The sequence below is a fragment of the Lagenorhynchus albirostris genome, chromosome 15, assembly GCF_949774975.1.
Source record: "Lagenorhynchus albirostris chromosome 15, mLagAlb1.1, whole genome shotgun sequence".
NCBI classification, from domain to species: domain Eukaryota; kingdom Metazoa; phylum Chordata; class Mammalia; order Artiodactyla; family Delphinidae; genus Lagenorhynchus; species Lagenorhynchus albirostris.
The window spans coordinates 22,292,983-22,305,044 of NC_083109.1; the positions used below are offsets into that span (position 1 = coordinate 22,292,983).

The 12,062-nt window shown below is 49.8% G+C and overlaps 1 protein-coding gene and 1 long non-coding RNA gene across 3 annotated transcripts; one reads left to right on the forward strand and one right to left on the reverse strand.

The window, feature by feature from the left end:
* The first annotated feature begins 2,141 nt into the window (after positions 1–2,141).
* On the forward strand, positions 2,142–5,708 carry GHRH (growth hormone releasing hormone). The gene is made up of 4 exons (XM_060123873.1): positions 2,142–2,221; positions 2,519–2,623; positions 4,645–4,764; positions 5,636–5,708. The coding sequence occupies exons 1-4, from the start codon at positions 2,142–2,144 to the stop codon at positions 5,706–5,708; spliced, it is 378 nt and encodes a 125-aa protein (XP_059979856.1).
* Positions 5,709–6,607: 899 nt separating this feature from the next.
* On the reverse strand, positions 6,608–8,290 carry LOC132506064 (uncharacterized). Of its 2 annotated transcripts, none has more exons than XR_009535693.1 (3): positions 8,135–8,290; positions 7,208–7,312; positions 6,608–7,011 (listed from the first exon to the last, which is right to left on the reverse strand). It is a non-coding gene; the product is annotated as an uncharacterized LOC132506064 (long non-coding RNA). The 2 variants fall into 2 exon arrangements; XR_009535692.1 differs by having other exon boundaries at positions 7,208–7,469.
* Positions 8,291–12,062: the final 3,772 nt, after the last annotated feature.

Consider the following 12,062-nt stretch of genomic DNA (forward strand, 5'->3'; position numbering starts at 1 on the left):
CCGAGGGCGAGTGTGAGGGTGGGCTGTGCGGGCCGGCTGGGCACAGGGGCTGGGGATCACTTGTGCCAGCCCTGGGAGAAGGGGCAGTGGGTGGGGAGGCTGACGTGGAGCTTAGGCCAAAAACAGGGGTTAGGGCTTCGCTCTGGAGGGGGTGAGGTGTCACGGGCTTCGGAGGGGTGAGTGAGGTGACTGGGGGCCTGGATGTGCTCAGGTCATTACAAGATCAGCAGGAAAGAATGCGAGAAATCCCAGGATGCAGCTGGGAGACAGAAGAACAGTGGTCATGTCAAGGAGACCCCTTTGCCTCCAAAGATCTCCTTACTTAGGAAACTCCAGCAGTGGACCAGGTCGGGAAAGGGGGGCCAGGTGTGATAGTGTGTGATGAGGACAGAAGACTGAAGATCCTTGGTCTGGGGGGTCAAGTTCTAAGTCAGATGCAAGACGCACCTAAAGGGCTTGTCGTGTTGATGAAGGCGCAGAAGGTCTGGGAGGCACGGCAGGTGGATGTCAAAGGGGCAGCCCGTGGGGCTGACACCGCGGTCTCATCTTTTCTCTAGCCCCAATCCTTAGCAGAATAGTAAACGCTTAACAAGTATTTGCAGGATAAGGGGACTTGGACTTGGTGCAACGAGAAAAACTTCCTAAAAGGAAGAGCTGCCTGGAAATAAGACAGACTGGCTTAGAGTAGTGAGCTCCCTGTCACTCACCAGCAGCAAGTGTTTGCGCTGAAACTGGAGCATTGTCTTTGGACGGGGAGGATGAAGGGGTGCACGTCAAAGAGGGGCTGATGATTGAGGCCTGGCTGGCTGCTCCCTCCAGCCCTGGAGGTGCAGGGGTCTCGGGCAGCACTGAGCAGTCCCCAGCGTGCTTCCTGGAGTCTCAGGGCATCCCTGGGTTAGTCGAGACCCCAGTGTCTGGGAGAAGAGGGGTGATGCCCTGAGAGGGCAAGTGAGCCCGGGAAAGGAAGTGGATTCCCTCAGGGCTGGCCCTGCCTGCCGGAAACCCCTCCTTAGCAGGACCAGCTGGAAATGGAGTGATGCGGGGAGATGGTGGAACATGAGGGGTCCTGCCCTCCCAGGGGCTGGCTGAGCCTCCTGAGGGGTCTGTATCCCCATGGAGTGCACATCCTGCTGAGAGGGGGTGCCCCTGGGAGATGAGAAGACCCAGATCTGAGATGGCTGAGTCACTCCGAGGCCAGCCATTTCCACACCGTGGTCTGACAGTAGGGGCACCGCCCCAGCCGAGGCAGCTCTCTCCCTGTAGACTGTTCTTCCCCTAATTGCCGAGCACGGTGTCAGCAGGCCCCAATGAAGTACAATTACGTGATCTATGAGATGATTCTGCCTCACAGGCTCCCCAGGCTCCCTGGTCTCTTCCAGGGCAAAATCTAAGCATCTGGAGCAAGATGTATAGCCTTCCTCCCTTTCCTCCGACTCCTCACAAAATCAGGACAGCCTGCTCCCTGAGCATTACGTCGTCGGAGCAGAGGTGTGTGGAGAATTGCCCACATGCCAAGCGCTCACTTCAGGTGCCTCATCTCACCTCATACTCACAAGGATCCTATGCAGTAGGTGTAATTATTGACTCCATTTTATGGATAGAGAAACTGAGGTCCAGAAAGGAGAAGCCACTAGTCCTGGATGCACAGCTACTGATGGCAGAGCCCAGATGTGAACTCAGATTTGTCTGACTCAGAGCCTGAGCTGTTAGCCCTGTTCAATACCGTCAGTGCCACACTGGGCTGGTGGGTGACTTAGGTGACTAGGGGAAGGTGCTTGCTCCTCCCCTATTCCTTGCTGAGGCCTGAATCCCATGTATAAGGCCTTACAAGGAGGGGCAGTTTCACCATTATCATTCATTTTATGTTCAACCCTGTGAGGTCAGCAGAGTAGCCTTATCATGCCCATTTTACAGATGGAAAAAATGAGGTCAGAGCTTGTGACTGTCAGAGGCAGAACTTGAACCCAGGTGTGTCTGGGTTCCTTTTCCTACCCAACAGCTTCCAAAAGACAAGGGCCAAACTTGCATGGAGCCAAGCCCAGGGCTGGGCCCACCCAGCAAAAGACATCCCAGTGGCTATGGCTTCACCTGACCTTTTCTTCCTGTCTGTCACTCCCCAGGTGCCAGGTCAGGGGTGAAGGATGCTGCTCTGGGTGTTCTTCCTCGTGACCCTCACCCTCAGCAGCGGCTCCCACGGCTCCCCGCCCTCCCAGCCCCTCAGGTAAGCAGTCCTGACAACAGGGCCTGCTGTATTCCTGCCACCCCAAAGCCAGCCCTGCCAGGGTTGCTACTTAGGGGGTGCAGAATCAAGCCACCAGCTGGTCCCCAGCTATCTCCTCGGGCAGCCTCCACTACTCATCTCTGGGAGGGAGGCAGACTCTGAGCCCCGGAGAGGTCACTCAGCCCAGGTTCCAGCTCTCTCTGGGGACAGGCCACAGAAGGACCTTATAGAGACCCCGTGAGCACAGCCCTCCTGGGCCTCCCACCCTGCCTTTTGACCTCCGACTCCTTCCACTAGGATGCCGAGGTACGCAGACGCCATCTTCACCAACAGCTACCGGAAGGTGCTGGCCCAGCTGTCTGCCCGCAAGCTTCTCCAGGACATCATGAGCAGGCAGCAGGGGTGAGCTGACGTTCTCGTGACTTCTTCCCATACCCCAAGTGCATCGCGGTTTGGAGGGACCGAGTTTGGTCTCTCCCCTTGCACAGCATCTGTCATTTCTGGACTCGCCATAGCAGAAGGGCTCCAATGTCAAACCTCAGCTTACGCTTAACTAATAAATGGTCACTGAGCACCCACTATGTGCTTGTCCCTGTGATGGGCTCCAACAGTGACAACACCAGTGGTAGTCACCACTTGACTGTGGCTCTGCCAGAAACAAAGACTTTACCCTGGGACATTTGCACACACCCAGCACAGTGCTGGGCACAGAGTAAGCCCTTGGTAGTGTTAGCCATTATTCTTAGTTTCTTTTTATTTTTCTTTTAGTATTTATTTATTTATTTGGCTGTGCCGGGTCTCAGTTGCAGCACACGAGATCTTTAGCTGTGGCAAGAAAACACTTATTTGCGGTATGTGGGAATCTTTTAGTTGCAGCATGTGGGATCTTATAGTTGCAGCATGCGGGATCTAGTTCCCTGACCAGGGATCGAACTCAGGGCCCCCTGCATTAGGAGCGCGAAGTCTTAACCACTGGACCACCAGGGAAGTCCCTATTCTTAGCTTCTTATGTGCTCTTTCCAACAACTCTACAAAGCAGGTTCTCTTACCCCCATCGTACAGAAGCTACATTAATAGCTTCTAAAGGACACACACCGAAGAGTGGCAGAGTTAGCATTCAAACAGCCTGACTCTATAGCCTGAACACGTTTTAGTTTTTTGTTTGTTTTTTAAAATTTTATTAATTTATTTATTTTTGGCTGCGTTGGGTCTTCATTGCTGCGCATGGGCTTCCTCTAGTTGTGACGAGTGGGGGCTACTCTTCGTTGCGGTGCATGGGCTTCTCACTGCGGTGGCTTCTCTTGTTGCAGAGCATGGGCTCTAGGTGCGCGGGCTTCAGTAGTTGTGGCTCGCGGGCTCTATAGCGCAGGCTCAGTAGCTGTGGCACATGGGCTTAGTTGCTCCGCGGCATGTGGGATCTTCTCGGACCAGGACTCAAACCCATGTTCCCTGCATTGGCAGGCGGATTCTTAACCACTGCGCCACCAGGGAAGCCCCACTTTTTAGTTTTTATTTTGAAAAAATCCCAAACTTACAGAGAAGTTGCAGCAATAGTACAAAGGGCTTTCACATTCCCTTCCCTGTAGTCAACAGTTCCTAATATTTTTATTATATTTGCTTACTTTGTATCTAGACATACACACACAAACCCAGGTACATATTATTATTATTATTATTTTGCTGAGCCATTTGAGAGTGGATTGCAGTCATCATGACCCTTTATCCTTAACTACTTCTGTGTGTCTCCTAGTATCTAATTAGAGGACACTCTCTTACATAATCACAGTATAATTATCACTTAGAGTCCATATTCAAATGTCACCAGTTGTCCCTAACTAGATGTTCCTCATCCAGGACCCAATCCAGCATCACAGGTGACATAGTTGTCATGTCTCTTTAGTTTCTTTTAATCTGGACCAGTTCTTCAGTCTTTTGTGACATTGACATTTTTGATTAGTAAAGGCCAGTTCTTTATAGAATGTCCCTCATATTGGACTTGCCTGGTGCTTTCTCATGCTTACATTCACGTTATGCAAAAGAAGTGATGTTACGTCCTTCTCAGTGCATCCTATCAGGAGGCACATGATGTCAATTTGTCCCATTGGTGATGGTAACTTTGATCACTTGGTTAGCATGATGTCTGCCAGGTTTCTCCTCTGTAAAGTTAACATTTTCTCCTTTGTAATTAATAAGTCGTCTGTAGGAAGATATGTGTTTCATAGTCTATTGTCTTCACTCCTATAGATACTGTCTTCTTAAATGTCACTGAGTCTAATTCAGTTGGGTGCAAGAGTCTATGCCAGATATTGGAATAGGCAGAGGGACGCACCCTGCTCTGTTAACTTTGCCCTGGCCTTTCGCAGGCCTCCCGGCGTCCTATTCAAGTAGCAACCTCAGTTTTTTCTCTTTTTCTAATCGAATAGAGAGAGAAACCAGGAGCAAGGAGCAAAGGTACGGCTTGGCCGTCAGGTGGACAGCATGTGGGCAGACCAAAAGCAGATGGCATTGGAGAACATCCTGGTGACCCTGCTGCAGGAGCACAGGTGGGAATACATGTCTATGTGTATGTGTATGCGTGCATGTGCATGTGTGCATGTGTGTGTGTGTGTGTTTAGGGACCTCAGAGGTTTCTTTCCCAGAGCGTGGGCTGGAAAAGGAAAGAAACTCCTCATCTCCAAAGGTGTGGGGCTCTACCAAGCAAACTGGGAATGGGGTCCCTCCTTCCACACATCAAGAACCGGAAGAAGGGGAGAAAATGTGCGACAGAGACTGGTCTTGTCCACTGCTGTAACTCCAGTGTGTAGCCAGAGGCCAGGCTCAGTGTCTGTGTCCAGAAATGTTACTCAACAGTTCTGGGATAGGATCCAGGAATCTAAATCATCTTAACAAGGGTCCCAGGGGACTCTGATGCTGATGTAGTAGGAGGCGTGCCCTGGATCCCTTACCAAGTTCATAAAACTGTAAAGCCAAAGGAAGACCAGCCCCTCCCAACACCCTCGGGTGGACAAGTGTGAGTAGCGCTCGTGAGAGGGAAGACGGGAGTGACAGTCAGTTCCCCTCTCCCTGACCCCCACAATCCCAGTAGGAGTCAGGGGAGATCAGGAATGAGTTTTCCCATTTTACAGAGGAGGAAAACTGAGGCAAAGAAGGGGCAGCATCTGGCCCCAAGTCAGGGACCAGGCAGGCCCAAGACCTGCCTTGCTTCCCTGGAGCGCTTCACATGAACTCCACTTCGCAGACAGTTTCCCCAAATGACACTACTGTTTGGAGAAACTGCTATATTTTAGAGCCTGACTTTGAACTGTGAGCACAAACGTGTCCCAGCACGACTCTGCCAGGCACTTCTGGACCAAACTATTAAGCAAATTCAGTTCCCAGCAGAGCTCTCCGTGTGCCCCCTCACCTTCTTCCCAGCCTAATTAAACACCAAGAGCTCAGAGATCTCACCAAGTACAGTCCTGGGGAGATGCAAGCAGCAGCAGGGTGACAGGAAGAGTGCAGGAGGGGCAGGAACCAGCCTGGGAGGCAGGATGGACACCTGAGGCCCAGGTCTGGTTCTGCAGCCAACTCTCCGCACAGAGCAAGTCAGCTTCCCAGTTCCCTCCTCTCTGAAGGGAGTGGGTTCGCTCCAATCACCGCCAAGGTCCCGAAGGCTAGAATTCTTTTAAAAAATGCCCCTAAGAATAATGCCTCCCCTGTGCCTCTCACGCTGGGATTAGGTCATCATTCACCTGCTTTATGACTCCCACCAGGCCCCAGTGGGGCAGAGTGGCCCTAAGGAGGGCCAAGTCCTAAGAATGCAGGCTTTGTTCTTGCAGGTTAAAAGCCAGAGGCTTCACAGAGCTCGAAGTCATAGAGCAGCAGGAAGGGGCCTGGGGGCTGCTCCAGCCATTGTTCCCCCTCCAGCTCAACTGCTGCAAATACCAGGACATCACAGTGGGCCTGAGAAAACATAACAGCAGAATGAGTTCTTACACCCTAAGAGTGCAGAGTAGAATGATTTGGCAGATGGCATCCTTTTGCACTCACCACACTTTGTGTCCACGTAACAGTCCTATAAGGAAACAAGTTCAGATTTATCCATCTTCCCATCCCTTAAAAATCATCCCAGGGGCTTCCCTGGTGGCGCAGTGGTTGGGAGTCCGCCTGCCGATGCAAGGGACACGGGTTCGTGCCCCGGTCTGGGAAGATCCCACATGCCGCGGAGCGGCTGGGCCCGTGAGCCATGGCCACTGAGCCTGCGCGTCCGGAGCCTGTGCTCTGCAACGGGAGAGGCCACAACAGTGAGAGGCCCGCACACCGCAAAAAAAAAAAAAAAAAAAAAAAAAATCATCCCAAGATGGCCAGGCTCTGGGCTGGGGGGACAGCAGTGGATGAGACAGCCGTGGTCTCTGCTCACATGGAATTTATAACACACTGAGGCAGACAGAAATTAATTACTTGTACGGTGAATTATTTAATGTGTGATAAATGGTAAGAGATGTAAAGGGTGTGGTGAATGTGTATGCTGGAAAGAATAACCTAATCTAACCCTGTCTGGGGATTAGAAGCAGCTTCTACACAGGCAAGTGACTGCCCAGGATCTCACTGGGAGTAGGTTGGGGCTAAGACTGAGGTCCTTTTGGGACCCAGATAGTCGGTCTTAACACCGGAGTCTCCATCACCCTTATTCCGGGTGTCCTGTCCCGTCTGGCCTTTACTCCAGTGCCCCCAGGCTGAGATTTATCTTCCTTTCTGCGACAGGAATTCCCAAGGATGAAGGTTCTGCATATGTTTCCTGCTCCCTGCAGCTGAGACGCAACAGCATCCGATTAATCCTATTTCATTTCTGACCTACCTTTTCCTTTATAAATACAATAAAATTCCCCCATACTGGTCTGCATTTCCATTTTTCTTTTATCTTCAACCTAATTTTTCATGTTTTACATAGTTACATTTCCCAAAGTGGTATTACAAGATATTAAAAAAAAAAAAGCTCACACTTACCAAACACTCAGCGTCAGCCGGGCAGCTTCACGTGTAGAATCCCATGCGCTCCTCACACAGCCTAATGGGAGGTATTGGCATCCTTTGCATCTCACAGACGAGGAACTGAGGCACAGAAGGGTGAACTGAATTGCCACGGTCACCGCTGGCAAGGAGAGAGCTGGGATTCAAACCCAGGGGGTCCAGCCCAGAACCGGGCTCTTAGCCATATTTGTCTACTCTGGGCGAAAGTCATCCTTCATCCACTGGTGACTTTGTTCACCTATGAGCAATACCATTGATTCATTCAACAAACATTTCTAGAGCTCCCACTATGTGCCAAGTGCTGTTCTAGGCACTGGGAATACAGTTGTGAGCAAACAAAGTCCCTGACCTCATAGAGCTTATATTCTAGAACACAGGGAGGGGGAAGGGTAAGCTGGGACGAAGTGAGAGAGTAGCATTGACATATATACACTACCAAATGTAAAATAGACAGCTAGTGGGAAGCAGCCGCATAGCACAGGGAGATCAGCTTGGTGTTTTGTGACCACCTAACCTAGAGGGTTGGGATAGGGAGGGTGGGAAAGAGATGCAAGAGGGAGGGGATATGGGGATATATGTATATGTATAGCTGATTCACTCTGTTATAAAGCAGAAACTAACACAATATTGTAAAGCAATTATACTCCAATAAAGATGTTAAAAAAAAAGGGAAAGTATAATAAAAACAAGTAAATACAGTAAGTTCCCTGCATACGAAAGAGTTCCGTTCTGAGAGCGCATTCGTAAGCCCAATTTGTTCGTTTATGTCCAACAAAGTTAGCCTATAGAGCTATAGAGTACTGTACTGTAATAGGTTTATAATACTTTTCACACAAATAATACGTAAAGAACAAACAAACACAAAAAAATAAAGAAAACATTTAAAATTTTACACTACAATACCTTGAAACGTACAGTAGTACAGTACCACAGCTGGCGCCTCTTAGCCGTACCAGCTACGTCACCGCTGCTTTTACGCTTGCTTCCGGACATCCTGCGTTTGAAATAAAGATACTGAACTACTGTACTCTAAACAGTACTGCACAGCAAAGTACACAAAAGCACAACCGGACTTCCCTGGTGGCGCAGTGGTTGAGAGTCCGCCTGCCGATGCAGGGGACGCGGGTTCGTGCCCCGGTCCGGGAAGATCCCACATGCCGCGGAGCGGCTGGGCCCGTGAGCCATGGCCGCTGAGCCTGCGCGTCCGGAGCCTGTGCTCCGCAACAGGAGAGGCCACAACAATGAGAGGCCCGTGTACCGCAAAAAAAAAAAAAAAAAAAAAAAAGCAACCACTTATAGAGGATGCACACACGTGACAATGTACGCCAGACACTTGAACTAGCTTACGTGACTGGACATACAAACGCATGTTCACATATTTGAAAGCTCACGACTTGAAGGTTCGTATGTATAGAATATGTAAGATGGTGGCGATTGCAAAGGGAAAAAATTAATGGGATGGGAGTGTGGGAGGGGATTATTTTATCTCTAGTGAATATGCGGTGTGGTGGTTAGGGAAGGCCTCTCTGATGAGGGACATTTGAGTAAAGTCCCTCAAGAGTTGGCCTTGACAATATGTGGGTGAAGAACATTCCAAGCAGAGCGAAAACCCAACACAAAGGCCCTGAGGCAAGAGTGTGAAGGGAGGAGGAGCAGAAGGTCAGTGCGGCTAGAGCACAGCGAGGCTGTGGGTGAAGGAAAGGAGGCCAAGAGGGAGCGGGAAGCCAGCTCATCTGACCCTTGGAGGCCATGGTAAGGACTTAAAAATCTCACCCTTGGTGAGATGGGAGCCATCGCAGAGTTTAAGCAGAACGACGTGATCTGACTTGTATTTAATGGTAACTTTTTTTTTTTTTTTTTTGCGGTACACGGGCCCCTCACTGTTGTGGCCTCTCCCGTTGCGGAGCACAGGCTCCGGACGCACAGGCTCAGCGGCCATGGCTCACGGGCCCAGCCGTTCCGCGGCATGTGGGATCTTCCCGGACCGGGGCACGAACCCGCGTCCCCTGCATCGGCAGGCGGACTCTCAACCACTGCGCCACCAGGGAAGCCCCTGACTTGTATTTAATGTCACTCTGAGAAAGGGTCAGATTCTGGATACATTCTTAGGGTAGAACTCATTTGCTGATGGATACGGTGTGGGGATTGGAGAGGAGTCAAGAATGACTCCAAAGTTTTTGGCCTGAGCAACTGGAAGGATGGAGTTGCCATTTACGAGCTTTGGCGGTGGGGGGCGCGGGTATTAGGAGTTTGGGTTTAGACATACTGAGTCTGAGACGCCCCTTAAAGGCTCCAGTGAGGATGTTGAGTAGGCACCTGGGTGTACAAGTCTGGAGCCAGGAGAGAGGTCTGGTCAGCCGGTTTGGTTTGGTAGCTGTCACCCTTTAGATGGTCATTAAAGTGAGGAGAGTGGGTTAGATCACTAAGGAAGAGGAACAGAAAGAGCAGATGTCCAAGGACTACCCAGGGGCACCCCACATTGAAAGCTAGGAGGAAAGATGAGGAACCAGCAAAGGAGACTGAGAAGGAACAGGCAGTGAGATGACAGGAAAACTACAAGAGAGAAATTCCGGAAGCCAACCGGAGAAAGCGTTTTGAGAAGGGAATGATCTACGGTACCAAATGCCGCTGATGGGTCAAGTCAGTTGAGAACTGAACATGAAAGTGACCATGGAAACCACTGATGACCTTGGCAAGAACAAATTGGGTCGATGGTGGAGGCAAAAGTCTGACTCGAGTGGGTTCAAGAGCAAATGGTAGGGGAATTCCCTGGCGGTCCAGTGGTTAAGACTTCGCCTTCCAATGCAGGGGGTGCAGGTTTGATCCCTGGTCGGAGAGCTAAGATCCCACATGTGCCTCACGGCCAAAAAGCCAAAACATAAAACAGAAGCAATATTGTAACAAATTCAATAAAGACTTTGAAAAAATGGTTCACATCCAAAAAATCTTAAAAAAAAAAAAAAGAGAGAAAATGGCAGGAGAGGAGTCAGAGCTGGTGAGTATAGACCTGGCTGCCCAGTATGGTGGCCACTGAACACATATGGCTGCTGAACACCTGAAAGGTGGCTAATATCAACTGAGATGTGCTTTAAGTGGATTTCAAAGACAGTATGAAAAAAGAATACAAAATATCTCAGGAATGTTTTTTGTATTGATTACATGTTAAAATAATATTTTGAATAGATTGGGTTAAATAAAATATATTAAAATTGAATTTCACCTGTTTCTTACTTATTTGTTATGGTTACTAGAAAATTCTAAATCACCTATGGGGCTTGCATTACATTTCTATTGGACAGCACTGGTAGAGACAATTCTTTGAAGAAGTTTTGCTATAAAGGGAAGCAGAGAGCTGAAGCCACTGACCAGATGTACCTATGTCAGTGATACCCAACTTTTTCTATTCATGAACAGTTTTACCTGGGCCAGATACCCACACACATCACCTACACCACCACACAGCACCCCACACATAGCCTCTTCTTAGACTCTGAACTTTCCGAGAGGGGATCAAAACATTCCATATTTTGACTTGGGTAATGGTTACACTAGCGTAGTTAGATGTAAAATTTCATTGAGCTATACACTTAAGATTTGTGCATCTTACTATAAGTAGATTAAATCTAAAAAAAGAAAAAAAAGTGAAACGTCTGGATGATGGGATGTGTGTTTGGATTAAAAGTACGAGAAGATCTGTAGCATCTCAGAGTTGATGGGGACTCAGAGGTGAGCAGTCCCATCTCCGGCCTTTTCCGACCTGGCACACACAGTGCTGGACCCGCATCCCGTGGGCCCGTCTCCCACACCAGGGCTGTAAAGCCAGCTCGGGGCTTCACCCGGTTCAGACCACCTGCTCTCTCTGGGAGCCCCCAGTTTGCCCTCCAAGAAAGAATGTGAAGCGTGGGAAACGCTCTGCGGGGGGCCACCATGGCTCCGTGGAGGAGACAATACCAACAATGGGCAACAAAAGCCCCCTTCAGAAGAGAAGGCTGGCCTTTGAGGGCCGCGGTCCACTTCAACCAAGCTGAGCGGGCTGGCCGAGAACCTGCCAAGGAAGGAGAACAAAGGAGGAGGCTGCTGAATGGTGGTTTCGCCAGGCCAGCCTGAGCCCCCCCTTTCTTCCCCCAGACCCACCTGCTCATCTCTTTCCTCCGCCTGTCCCAACAAAAGCAAAGACTGAGGGCTCTCTCAACTTCCAATGAGTTTTTCAAATGAAATAACGAGCACTGGGCCCCGCTGCTACTTGTGGTTTTCGAGGTGAATGCCGTTATAAAGGAAAAGACCGTGATGGCAACAATTCCGATGCTTTATCTCCATTAAGTATGACACTAATGGCAGTTTACAGGACTTAAACCCTCCCCACAGAGGGACTGGGAGCTTCCCATTCCTTTGGGGGGTCCCTCTTAAGATGGAGTGCTATTATTTTTTTTCCCCTAAAGAAATGCTCTAATCAATGGGGAACTTGTTGCTTATGATAATCCCTTATGTTTATATTAAAATTCACAAAGGGGTTTCCCATCCATTGCTTCATGTGCTCCCTACCACAGCCCTTGGGGGAGGGCAGAGCAGAGGTAAGAGGTCCTACAGCCCGGAGGGGGCAAAGCTCGTAACAGACTCCTGATTCCAGGACAGTGCTCCTGTATTGTTTCAAGCCTCCAGGCCCTCCAGGAAATGACAGCTGGGGAAGCAAGTGAATTCGACCAACAAAGAAACGTGGACCTGGTACAAACTGCTTACTGGGCTCCTGCCAACGACACACAGGAAATAACAATGGTAATATCTATACTAATCCAAGAAAACTCTGAGTCAATGTCAGTGCCAGGCACTGTAG

Bases quoted from the DNA above. Each gene is read 5' to 3' on its own strand.
- GHRH (XM_060123873.1), top strand. From the start codon at position 2,142: ATGCTGCTCTGGGTGTTCTTCCTCGTGACCCTCACCCTCAGCAGCGGC. The intron at 2,624-4,644 runs GTGAGCTGACGT...CTAATCGAATAG, and splicing joins ATCATGAGCAGGCAGCAGGG to AGAGAGAAACCAGGAGCAAG. The intron at 4,765-5,635 runs GTGGGAATACAT...CCTTCTTCCCAG, and splicing joins ACCCTGCTGCAGGAGCACAG to CCTAATTAAACACCAAGAGC.